The following is a 13,470-nucleotide window of genomic DNA, read 5'->3' as shown; positions in this document are numbered from 1 at the left end:
ATTATCTGCCTTTCTGACTCTGGCTATTCTAGTGAGTATGAAATGGTATATCATTATGGTTTTGACTTGTATAAATCTGGTAACTAGTGATTTTGTACATTTCATTTCATTTGTTTACTGGTCATTTGCATATCTTTGGAGAAATATCTATCAGATCTTTTGTCCATTTTTTTTTTTGCTTTTCATACAGTATATATATTTTATTACTTTGTACTAATACATTCTCATATTATAAAAGCAATTTAGTGAAAGAATCTTTCTTTTGATACTTGAATCATCTAAAATAACACAAATAGAACCGAACATTTTTTTTAAAATCTTCATCTGGGGGCACCTGGGTCACTCAGTCTGTTAAGTATCTGCCTTTGGTTCAGGTCATGATCCTGGGGTACTAGGATCAAGCCCCACATGGAGCTCCTGGCTCCTTGAGGAGCCTGCTTCTCCCTCTCCCTCTGCTGCTCCCCCTGCTTGTGCTCTCTGTCTAAAATAAATAAAATCTTTTTCTAATTAAATAAATAAAATAAAATCTTCATTTGGATAGCAACAACAAAAAAGACACATTAAACAACAAAAAAAGTCTTCCTTTCTTACAAGTGACACTGAAAGGAACCTAATTCAGTTTCCTTTTTAGAAGCCTCCAAAGACAACAGCAACTTAAAATCTAATTAAAATGAATATACAATTTGTTCCCTAAACTATTTGTCTCCAGCACCATTTTCAGTTTTCTGTTGTTTCAATGCAGGCTCTCCTTGTCTGTTTCTTCTCTTGTTCTTTTTCCATGTCCAGCTGCACCATTTTTATCACCTTTATAATCACAATCACATTTCACTTTCTTGCCCTGAAACTGAACTTTTCCTTTACCCATCCTAGGCAGCTTTATTTCCCTTTATTTTTCCTTTAAATCTGAGACCTTTAGACTTCCATTTGTTTAGGGATTCCTGTTGATTTACGACTTTTTAAAATGCTTCTTGTTCCATGACTTCCTTTTGTACTTCCCAGGTCACTTCTTTGTTCCTTTAAGTTACCATTATTTGCTTTCTTCACTCTTTAATTAAAGAGGATTACTCTGGGATGCCTGCATGGCTCAGCGGTTGAGCATCTGCCTTTGGCTCAGGGCGTGATCCTGAAGTTCCAGGATCAGGTCCTGCGTTGGGCTCCCTGCATGGAGCCTGCTTCTCCCTCTGCCTGTGTGTCTCTGCCTCTCTCTCTTTCTGTGTCTCTGATGAGTAAATAAGTAAAATCTTTTAAAATAAAGAAATAAATAGGATTACTCCCTCTTTTATTCCTCTAACAGTCTATCCATTTTATTTCACCATGATTTAAGAGAAAGACGTGCAGATCTTCTCTACAGGTCTGACCATCTAAGTTCCCTGAAAATTCCAGCAAGCATCCAATCTTTTCTGCTAGGACATCCATTTCAGCATTTTCTGCTAACTTTTGTTTTCTTCTTGCTCTTGTTTAGCATATCATTTAGCCTCCATTTCATTTTGCCTTCTTTCTTATTCTTCTTTTCCTCTTCTTTCTCCTCCATCTCCTCCACATCTTCCTCCTCCTCTCCTTCCCCCTTCTTTTTCCTCTTCTTTTTTCTAAAAGATTTTATTTGCGTATTTGAGAGAGAGCAAGAGCAAGAGAGATCACAGAGGGAGAAGGAGAAGGAGAAGCAGACTTGCCACTGAGTAGGGAGCCCAATGCAGGCTCAATCCGAGGACCCTGAGATCACATCAGAGCCAAACACAGATGCCTCACCGACCCAGCCGCCCAGACATCCCCTTCTCTTCTGCTGCTTTTGTTTCTTCTCCTTCTGAAGTATTCCTCCTTGAAAAGTATTATCAGGTCCCTGTCTTCTGGCCAGGGGTCTCGACAAACCTCTTAGACTCAATACTAACAAATATAGCATATATTGATCCCTTAAATACTCTATGCAATGTTCTTTCTATATGAATATTTAGTATTTGACCTTTATCTCTTACCATTCTTTTATATCAGTGAGTGTTGAATCCGTTTGGAAGTTTTTAATAAAAACAGATTTTTTTACACCATTTTTATACTCATCAGTCACTTCAGGGTGAGGTTTTCTTGGAGATCTGATCTTAGTTTTAGCTTCATTTATTTCTTTGAGTCTTACCTTTGATTTGATCAATGCTCCTGCTATACATTAAAGTTACATGGTTAGATGGTTAGATAAATTTTATCATTATCTTCAAAGGTAACCAAATAGAAGGAGAGATAAAGAGCTTCCAAGATAAGCAGAAACTGAAAGAATATGTGACCACCAAACCAGCTCTGCAAGAAATATTAAGGGGGACTCTGTAAAAGAAAGAGGAAGTCCAAGGAAACAATCCACAAAAACAGGGACTGAATAGGCATTATGATGACACTAAATTCATATCTTTCGATAGTAACTCTGAACATGAATGGGCTTAATGATCCCAACAAAAGAAGCAGGGTTTCAGACTGGATAAAAAAGCAAGACCCATCTATTTGCTGTCTACAAGAGACTCATTTTAGACCTAAGGACACCTACAGCCTGAAAATAAAAGGTTGGAGAACCATTTACCATTCAAATGGTCCTCAAAAGAAAGCAGGGGTAGTCATCCTCATATCAGATAAATTAAAGTTTATCCCAAAGACTGTAGTAAGAGATGAAGAGGGACACTATATCATACTTAAAGGATCTATCCAACAAGAGGACCTAACAATCATGAATATTTATGCCCTTAATGGGGAGCTGCCAAGTGTATCAATCAATTAATAACCAAAGTTAAGACATACTTAGATAATAATACACTTGTACTGGGAGACTTCAACATGGCGCTTTCTGAAAATGACAGATCTTCTCAACACGACATCTCCAAAGAAACAAGAGCTTTAAATGATACACTGGACCAGATGGATTTCACAGATATTTACTGAACTTTGCATCTGAATGCAACTGAATACACATTCTTCTCAAGTGCACATGGAACTTTCTCCAGAACAGACCACATACTGGGTCACACATCAGGTCTTAACTGATACCAAAAGATTGAGATTATCCCCTACATATTTTCAGACCATAATGCTTTGAAACTAGAACTCAATCACAAGAAGAAATTTGGAAGAAATTCAACACATGGAGGTTAAAAGACCATCTGCTAAAAGATTAAAGGGTCAACCAGGAAATTAGAGAAGAATTAAAAAGATTCATGGAAACTAATGAGAATGAAGATACAACTGTTCAAAATCTTTGGGATACAGCAAAAGCAGTCCTGAAAGGGAAATACATCGAAATACAAGCATCTATAAAAAAACTGGAAAGAACACAAATATAAAAGCTAACCTTGCACCTAAAGGAACTGGAGAAAGAACAGCAAATAAAATGTTCACCCAGCAGAAGAAAAGAGTTAATAAATATCCGGGCAGAACTCAATGAAATAGAGACCAGAACAACTGTGGAACAAATCAACAAAACCAGGAGTTGCTTCTCTGAAAGAATTAATAAGACAAGGATCCCTGGGTGGCGCAGCGGTTTGGCACCTGCCTTTGGCCCAAGTCGTGATCCTGAAGACCCGGGATCGAATCCCAAGTCGGGCTCCCAGTACATGGAGCCTGCTTCTCCCTCTGCCTGTGTCTCTGCTTCTCTCTCTCTGTGTGTGTGACTATCATAAATAAATAAAAATTAAAAAAAAATTAATAAGATAGATAAACCATTAGCCAGCCTTATTAAAAACAAAAGAGAACAGACTCAAATTAATAAAATCATGAATGAAAAAGGAGAGACCACCACCAATACCAAGGAAATACAAATGATTTTAAAAACTTATTATGAGCAGCTATATGCCAATAAATTAGGCAATCTAGAAGAAATGGACACATTTCTGGAAAACCACAAACTACCGAACCTGGAACAGGAAGAAATAGAAAATCTGAACAGGCCGATAACCAGGGAGGAAATTGGAGCAGTCATCAAAAACCTCCCAAGACACAAAAGTCCAGGGCCAGATGGCTTCCCTGGGGAATTCTATCAAACGTTTAAAGAAGAAACCATACCTATTCTACTAAAGCTGTTTGGAAAGATAGAAAGAGATGGAGTACTTCGAAACTCGTTCTATGAGGCATCACCTTAATTCCAAAACCAGACAAAGACCCCACCAAAAAGGAGAATCATAGGCCAATATCCCTGATGAACACAGATCTTTAAAGGTAACCAACCCTTATCTAGTTTGATCTGTGCCTTTACAATTTTGTCAGGTGGCAAATTGAAGTCACCAAAATCATATTCAATTTGATAACAGTTTTGGCCTCCAGAGCAGCCATTTTTTTTATTATCACCATTTTAATCCACTGTGGCTATCTTTAAGGTCCCAGTCCACAGAGCCACAATCACTAATGGTAACAGCAGACTGCAATGTACACTACCTGCTGGCCTAACGTACATAAAGATGAGGACCATTTTCTGTCCTTTTTTAACAGGTCAGCTTTTTATTATTGACTTGCAATAGTTCTTTAAATACTCTAGATACAAGTCCCTTATCAGATATATGATTTGCAAAAATGTTCTTCCATTTTGTGGATTACCTTTAGACTTTCTTCATGGTGCCCTTTGAATCTCCAAAGTTTTTAATTTGGGTAATGTCCAATATTCACTGCATACACTTATTAACTTTTAAAAATAAAGATAGGTTTTGTGCACACTGAGTGATATCCTGTGTGTCTGCAAGTCAGTAGTTGCATGTTACTTAAAATATGCTTTTTGGGGGAAAGAGGGAGCTTTCTCAGCATGGCAATGCTTGTCATGCCACTATTCTTAACCAAAGAATACAGATACATTACTAAATTATATTTTACTACTTCAAACTGGTTAACTGTATTTTACTTTTTCTATACATTGTAATTCATTTTAATTTGTAGAAGTTACAGATAATTACCTTCCAACTTTTACCAGGTTGAAAGATACCAAAAAAATGCTTAAAAATAGCTCTCCTATCATTTCTGTGCTTCCATTTGACATAATATAGGGATTTTACATGTGCCTAAGTCTTACGTGACCTGATTCTTGGACTCAGGAAATATTGTTTAATGGTATCTGGGCTTTTCATACTTTTCTGACATGCACTATTTGGGAAGGGTTATTTAATGATAATTTAATTATTATCCCCTATAATTATTTTCCACTAGTTTGTGTTTTCTAATAATATTTATTGGGTATTTTTTGGAAAGCACCAAACGAGGGTAATGAGTATCTCATATTCCCAAGGACCATTGAGTAATTGAAGCCAAATTAGAACTTATCTATGAATACAAAATATCATCTAACGTTGCTTTGAACATGGCTTCCCTTCAGTACTTGAGTATCTCTAAAACTAGTTGTTGGGGAGCCTGGGTGGCTCAGTTGGTTAAGTGTCTGCCTTCAGCTCAGACTGTTATCTTGGGGTCCTGGGATTGAGCCCCCCATCGGGCTCCCTGCTTAGCAAGGAGTCTGCTTCTCCCTTTTCCTCTACCCCTCCCCCTGTTTGTGCACTCTCTCACTCTCACTGTCTCTCTTAAATAAATTAAATAAAATCTTTTTTAAAATAAATACAACTAGTTGTTGAAGTGGATCTGAATTTCTGTCACTGTCATTATCCTAGTCTTTCCTAATTAAGTATTACAAATGAGCAAACCCTCTATTTATAATTCTGTGCCTAAAAACTTGCCCTACCTACAATTTTCATGTCTTAGATATGAGATCATAGGAAACATGCCCACTCAAACCAACTTCAGAAAAGGAGGACCTATTATAAGAAATGTTAGTAATTACATGAGGCCTAAGGGACTAGAACTAGTAATAGAAATCTCTCTCTCCCTCTCCCTCTCCCTCTCTCTCCCTCTCCCTCTCTCCCTCCCTCTTGCCATCCTTTTCTCACTCTTTCTCTCTTTTTCTCCATCTTTTCCTATTCATCAGTACACGGGGACCCAACCTGGAAATCCAAAGAAGTTCAATCTCTACTTATACATCTGGTCCCATCCACCCTGGTCCCAATTACTTGTAGCCAAAATAATAAGATTTTCTGGCCCTCTACTCTCTTTCCATCTTGCTGGGGCCCATTGAAATAGATTCCCAAAGAAAAGCTGAGCAAATTTTCTAAAAAGGTGTGAGTACGTATAAGAAATGACTAATATCTCTGGCACCTTTCATGAGCATTATCCAAGACCCCCAAAGAGATGGGTGGTCCCAGCTACTAGGATTTAATTGAAAAAAAATGTATCTGGAACATTCTGGCAATTTTCAAATGTTCTATGAATAAGATTTTGGAGAATGTTCTAAAACAGATCCAAGAAAAATAAGGTACCAATAATACTGCCTGTGCCAAAAAGGTACATAATAAAAATATAGGATTTCAATTTAACTTCCTATATAAAAATAAAATGGGCAAAAATACATGTGCCTAACAATACTAACCACATACACTCTTCTATGAGTATGAAGTGGATACAAATACATAATAGGGAAAAGTTAAAGCAAAGATTAGTTCTGCCCATTCAAAGCAGAATCTAAGGCTTGATTTATGTTTATTTCATTATACTTCTCTTTCCTGAGTCAGGCAACACTTCACTGGTTGTTCTGATACTAACTAATCCAAATAGATTCTTGTACCTAATTAATCAATGGACTCATACAGAGTAGAGGACACATATAGATTAAAGACAATGGGCAAGACCTATCTTCATATCATAGTGACAAAATGGGCATTCCTTTAAAATGCCCTTGGTGATCCATAGTGATGGAAGACTGAAAAAGAGGAGCTTATGAAGTGCTGCAATAAAGAAAGGGCTTTCTAATGTGGGCTTCTTGAAAAACTCCACTGAGAATTAGAGTGAAATAGTCATACATTAGTTTTTCATGGTGAAATCAACAAAATAATTTCTAACTCTACAATTTAGTCTGGTCCTTATTTCCTATATACTTTTCCAGGATTCTCAAAAGCCACAACTACTAAAAAGAAGGTCTTTATAGCCTCTTAAAATGTTAACAAATCCATCTAAATATTTGTCTCTCTGTCCTCCCAGTAAAACAAGATGATGAGCTACACATGGAGGAATAAGTCTCATTGATTTCTTCAACTCAGATGAGCCAATTTTAGCTCCACAAAAGTTATTTATGACCTATACCTTAACCAAGTAACATCAGTGGATGGCACAACAAAATGCTCTGTTCTATTCATCTGGAGAGCATCATGACTTTACAAGATTTTATCTAGCTCGTGAGGAGCTTCTTAAAATATGTCTCTCTCAGGAACCCTGGGTGGCTCGGTGGTTTAGTGCCGCCTTCAGCCCAGGGTGCGATCCTGGAGTCTCGGGACCGAGTCCCACATCAGGCTCCCTGCATGGAGCCTGCTTCTCCCTCTGCCTCTGCCTCTCTCTCTTTCTCTCTCTCTCTCTGTGTCTCTCATGAATAAATAAATAAAATCTTTAAAAATAAAAAAAATTTTAAAAATGTCTCTCTCATTTATAGGGCTTTAAATTTCACAATATTTTTATTTATTTATTTTCAGTTTTATTGAAGTATAATTGACTTACAAATTGTAAGATATTTAGCGGGTACATCATGGTGCTTTGATATATGCATATGTCATAAAAGCACTCCCGCCCCATCTAGTTAATTAACATATGCATCACCTCCCATATTTAGCTGGTGGTTTTGGTTTTGTTTTAGGGCTTTTTTGTGTGTGAAAACATTTAAGTTCTACTGTCCTAGCACATTTCGATTATACAATACAGTGTTCTCAACTATGGTCACTGCATTTCACATTAGATCCTCAGACTTCATTCACCTTGCAACTGAAAGCTTGTAAATTTCACACTATTAGCAAGCAAATTATTGAATATGTAATGTTTTCAAAGGTTCTAAGAGTAATATTGCCTAAAACTTGTGTCAACTTAATGTTCCGTTTGCTGCTAAAAAAAAGGAAATGGACCATACAACATTAAATAAGCTTCAAATGATGTACAGATAACCTCTGCTTTTTTATAGTTTGCAGTTACACCACTTCACTTTTACAAAAAACCTACATTGTACCTGTTTCCACTAATGGCAAATATGAAAAAGATATTGTCTTTTGCATAAAATGGGCAAAAAGCAGGGACACCTTGGTGGCTCAGTGGTTGAGCGTGATCCTGGGTTCCTGGGATCTAGTCTCCCATCTGGCTCCCTGCAGGAAGCCTCCTTCTCCCTCTGCCTATGTCCCTGCCTCTCTCTGTGTGTTTTTCATGAATAAGTAAATAAAATCTTTTTTAAAAAGGAAAAAACAAAAATAGCACTCAATGTTTATTTTTTTATGTATATTTTTTATTGGAGTTCAATTTGCCAACATATAGTATAACACCCAGTGCTCATCCCATCAGGTGACCCCCTCAGTGCCCCTCACCCAGTCACCCCATCCCCCCACCCGCCTCCCCTTCCACCACCCCTTGTTCGTTTCCCAGATTTAGGAGTCTCTCATACGGGGAATATAAAAAATAGTGAAAGAGGGATCCCTGGGTGGCGCAGCGGTTTGGCGCCTGCCTTTGGCCCAGGGCGCGATCCTGGAGACCCAGGATCGAATCCCACATCAGGCTCCCGGTGCATGGAGCCTGCTTCTCCCTCTGCCTGTGTCTCTGCCTCTCTCTCTCTCTCTGTGTGACTATCATAAATTAAAAAAAAAAAAATAGTGAAAGGGATTATAGGGGAAAATAAGTGAGAAAAATCAAAGAGGGTGACAAAACATGAGTGATTCAGTTTGTTTTGCAGCAAACCATTACAGAGGCAGTAGGCATCCTGAGCAGTGAGAGTGGCCTCACCAAGCTCCTTCCCCAGGACCTACAATCAGCATCTCAGCACAAAGCTGTCATAGCTTTGAACTGTGTCTATGAGCATCTATGCTTTATCCTGATTTATTTTGCACATCCCTTAGCAAGATCTATCCTAAGGTATCAGAAAAGCCTGAGAAGTTATTTTTTGGGTCTGGAATACTCAAACAATTTTCCATATAAGTTAATGGCAATTGCTTCTTTACACCATTTTGGCCTATGGAAGTTCTCATAGAATCACTCTACTTTTGGATAGCAGGGGAAACCTGTATTGGAATTATTACTAGGTGTCATCACTGCCCATTAGAACTGGCCAATAGGGATCCCTGGGTGGCGCAGCGGTTTGGCGCCTGCCTTTGGCCCAGGGCGCGATCCTGGAGACCCGGGATCGAGTCCCACGTCAGGCTCCCGGTGCATGGAGCCTGCTTCTCCCTCTGCCTGTGTCTCTGCCTCATTCTCTCTCTCTCTCTGTGACTATCACAAATAAATAAAAAATTAAAAAAAAAAAAAGAACTGGCCAATAATGTTATGAAAATGTTCTAATATCTTGCCTTCTTCTAATGAATTCTTGGTTATTAGCAAAACCCTTATTCACCCTACACATACAAAGTTGAGACATTCAGATCTGCTTAGACACAAGAAACTTCATTTATAAGAAGAGTTATACTTGAAATACTACAAAACTGCATAGAAAATGGAGGGGCTAACTTCCACCTCTACCAACACGTTCATTTCATCTCTGTATCACCCATCTTACCGTATATTATCCTACCAGTATAATGCCTGGAACATGATAACTATTCATTTATGGTTAAAGTGTTTAAAAATGAGTGAATACATTAATAAATCCAGAGAAAAGCATAAAATTTTATTATGTGGATAATCAAGTTCACAGAAGTAGATGAATCCCTTGTTCCAGGCTGTTGAAGGAGGTGGCACTTTTGATTTAGGAAGAGTGGAGACCAGTGAAGCAAGTGCTTGATTTATAGTTGGATTGTGAGAAGTGTGATGGTGGGTAAAATGACATAGTCTATCTTCCCCTTAGGCTGTGGTAAAGGGAGAGGTGACTCTGGGGCTTTTTGGTGTTTTTTGTTTTTGTCTTCATTAACACAACATAATTTCCCATTTAGACATGCCATTTCATATATTTCCCCCATTTCACATTTCTTCCGGCAGTAGCCTGTTATATTACTAAAGCATTTTCTGGGTCGTGCTGTATCTGTGCACAGAAAACAACATTGAACACAGATTAGTTCCTGAGGCAGAATAGAAGTAGTATATGCTTCCCAAAAGCTTTAGCCTTCTGTGATTCCAAAGTGAATCTTATGCTGATAAGAAGAAACTAAGAGCCTCCTCCTTGAAAATCATCCCAAATTAAGGATATCAAAACCCCAGGCTCCTAGCCAATACCCAGTTGGGTCTGAGAACATTATAACTTACATGACAAAAACAAAGAGAGATCAATTCATGGTTATCAACCAAAACTATGTCCCGCCCCTGGACTCTGGCAAATCTGACTCTGTATTCCATGCTCCTAAGTCAGCACTCCCTCAGCCTTACCCTAGTCCAGTGTCCCCAAAGAGTACCAACTTGTCACCATGGCATTATTCAGAGCCAAGGTACCTTTTAAAAGTGTACCAGAGACAGGACTTTTTAAGACAGAAATTGTTTCACACTCACTGATATGAACAGCAGAAATCTCCCTTTGCCAAGACCTCATGGGTCTCAGCAATAAATGTTGCTGAGAACTTCCCTTATTCAGTTTCTAGGTCTTCATGACCATGCTCCTCCTGGCTCCTCTCTTTCTCTTTCTTTCTCTCTCTTTCCATCCTCCTTTACATCTCACATAAATATGTCGCCCAGGGATCTAGCTCAACTCTGTATGTACCCATCTCCTTAGAGATCCAAACTGTCACCTATTTGGAGTATTTCATTGAAGTCCTAAATCACCTGTTTCCAATTCTTTATGTGTCCCCATACACAAATTTGGACAAGCTCATGAAACAATGAGGGAAAACAAAGACATTTCCTCTCATGAAATTCAATCATGAAATTGGGTCATTATACTCAATTGACAGATGAGAAAACAGATTCAAAGGGAATAATTAAGGGAGCCCCTAGGTTGCTCAGTGGTTGAGCATCTGCCTTTGGCTCAGGATCCTGGGATCAAGTCCCACATCAGGCTCCCCACTGGGAGCTTGCTTCTCCCTCTGCCTATGTCTCTGCCTCTCTCTGTGTGTCTCTCATGAATAAATAAATAAAATCTTTTTTTTTAAGTGAGTGATTAGGGGTGCCTGGATGGCTCACTCAAGTGAGCATCCAACTCTTGGTTTCAGTTCAGGTCATGATCTCAGGGTCCTAGGCTGGAGCCCCATATTGGGCTCCACACTGAGTAGGGAGTCTTTTTAAGGATTCTCTCCCTTTCCCTCTGCCCCTCCCCACCTAAAATAAATAGTTTTTTAAAAGGGAATGATTAGTTCAGTTCATACAATCAACCTGTGATCAAGATATATTTTACCCTCACATCTACATGTTTCCAAAGATTGTGCTGTTCTTGTTACTTGTAAAGGCTGAAAATGAGTTTGAATAGAAAAACAGATGGTGAGGTTCCTGAGTGAAAACTATGTTTAACTTATAAAGATAATTCTAGATGATGGGTCCATGCCTACCTTTGGAGAGGACTTCTGAGAGTACAGCCCTGATGTCTTCTTACCTCTTACCTCCCCAAATGCTTTCTTATAAGATACAGACTCAAGGAGAGTGGGTACTTTTGAAGATATTGTCAAGATACCGACAATCTTGAAGGCCCTCGTCCCACTCCTACAGACAATAGTAGCTCCTAGGATTTCATGGTACATTTGTACAAGTTACCTGTTGGTACCTCAAATTGAAGAATAATGAGAACCAGAAACAGCTTCATGCTTACAGATTTCCCAAGAGAAATAGGCAGCACAATTTCCTTATCCAGTGATCTCTTGATAGAAATCACAGAGTTTTTCAAGATGAGACACGAGCTTTTCCATGCTATGAGCATTCTGAGTTCTCATTTTAACCCACATGGATGGACAGTAAATCCAAGTCCACCCCACCTTCATTCCCATATATGGAGTTTACAATCACAGAATGTTCCATCACCTCACACCTACTCTTCTTTATTCAGGATGAGAGCTCCCAGAAAGGAGGAATATTGATTTCTCCACTTGGGCCATCAGCCTAATTGGATCAAGGCTGGTTGGTCATGTGTTCTGGTTTGTGTGAGTCAGTCCTAGTTTATTCCTCTTGTTTCAATGTCCCATCAAGCTAACACCACCTTTTACTCACAAAAGTTACCCATTTGGAAGATTCATTAAATCATGAACTAATCAAGGCAGACATACATATCCAATAATAATTTTTTAATTTATGAAATTTCCAGAAAGTCATCTGGGAGTAAGATAGCTTTTAGGTTTGGCTAGGTAAATTGATATTATTTCAAAGTCTCCCATAAAGTCTTCCCCGGTACAGCTCAATTCTACAAATGAAGTCTTTCAAAAGATCATATCTCTTTAGCACAGTATCCAACTCATTATGAACTGGTCCCTGCTCACCTCTCCTAGGCATTTTACAGAACCACTTACGTTTCTGCCAAATTAGTATAGGTACCTTAAGCCAACTTGTTACTTCCATAACCTGTTTCTTTGCAAATTTAAATCATTTTTCAAATTTTTATCATGCTTTGCCAACCTGTCCAACAAATTTGCCCTGTTGAACTCCTAATTTTCCTTCAAAATTAAGTTCAATCATCTCCATATCTATGAAAGTTTCACTTGACCCAACTAAATAGAGCTAAGAACACCCTTCTTTGTACCAACACTGTATCTTGTCCATATTTTTGTTGGCAGTCACAATATGTCATGTTCCAATTATTTGTTCTTCTGTAATAATCTATGAGTCCCTCAAAGGCAGGCCACTGGCTTCATTCAATTTGGAGTCCTTAGTGCACAGTACAAAACTCACACTATATCTTCAGTATGTAATTATATAATGAATGATTGTAAAGTACCAAATAAATTATTATTCCATAAAATACACCAAGGGTAGTAATAAAGTTAATTAAGACATTTCCTAAAGAATTCTGTTTACTATGTTTTACAATTTCTGGACACCAGAACTTTGAAGTTACAGTAATTAGGGCCCACCCAAGTATGTTTCTGAGACAGTACCTGGAAGAATTTTGGAATGTGTGAGGGCTGAATAAATATTTGTTGATGACGATTAAACTTGTATCACAACATAGGGTTCAGGTTAGGGCTAGGGTTACTAATGTTTTGTGTATAGCTTATTATGTTTGTCAATAACTGGAGTGAATTAAATTTGTCAAGGAGGAGGAAGTGTCAAATGCTACTGATATGTCAAGATATGGACTGAGAATCGATCAATAGCCCCACCAGATTTGCACTAGCCCTGCCAGTATCTCATTTGGGCTCAGCTCCATGATCTCTTACATGCACCTACTAGATGACAAACACATTTTGTACACATTACTTACTTTAAGCCTTACAAGAACATTTTGAAGTATGAAGCTAATACCTCTTTCAAATAGGAAAACTACAACTTAGGGAATTGGTAATATGCCCAATGTCATATAGCTAGTAAGGAATGAGCTAGGATCAACCCACATCT

At 38.3% G+C, this 13,470-nt stretch overlaps 1 protein-coding gene and 1 pseudogene across 1 annotated transcript; both read right to left on the bottom strand.

The window, feature by feature from the left end:
- Positions 1–695: 695 nt before the first annotated feature.
- On the bottom strand, positions 696–4,432 carry LOC144298920 (lupus La protein-like; annotated as a pseudogene).
- Positions 4,433–9,655: 5,223 nt separating this feature from the next.
- Positions 9,656–11,847, bottom strand: DEFB128 (defensin beta 128). The gene is made up of 2 exons (XM_077872604.1): positions 11,680–11,847; positions 9,656–10,027 (listed from the first exon to the last, which is right to left on the bottom strand). The coding sequence occupies exons 1-2, from the start codon at positions 11,840–11,842 to the stop codon at positions 9,792–9,794; spliced, it is 399 nt and encodes a 132-aa protein (XP_077728730.1). The 5' UTR covers positions 11,843–11,847; the 3' UTR covers positions 9,656–9,791.
- Between the last annotated feature and the right edge of the window lie 1,623 nt (positions 11,848–13,470).

The sequence above is a fragment of the Canis aureus genome, chromosome 26, assembly GCF_053574225.1.
Source record: "Canis aureus isolate CA01 chromosome 26, VMU_Caureus_v.1.0, whole genome shotgun sequence".
In the NCBI taxonomy this organism is placed as follows: domain Eukaryota; kingdom Metazoa; phylum Chordata; class Mammalia; order Carnivora; family Canidae; genus Canis; species Canis aureus.
Note: the sequence above shows the minus strand (reverse complement) of the source record. Positions and strands in the feature narration are given on the sequence as shown.

Bases quoted from the DNA above. Each gene is read 5' to 3' on its own strand.
- DEFB128 (XM_077872604.1), bottom strand. From the start codon at position 11,842: ATGCTCATAGCATGGAAAAGCTCGTGTCTCATCTTGAAAAACTCTGTG. The intron at 10,028-11,679 runs GTAACTTGTACA...TTCTGTGCACAG, and splicing joins TCAATTTGAGGTACCAACAG to ATACAGCACGACCCAGAAAA.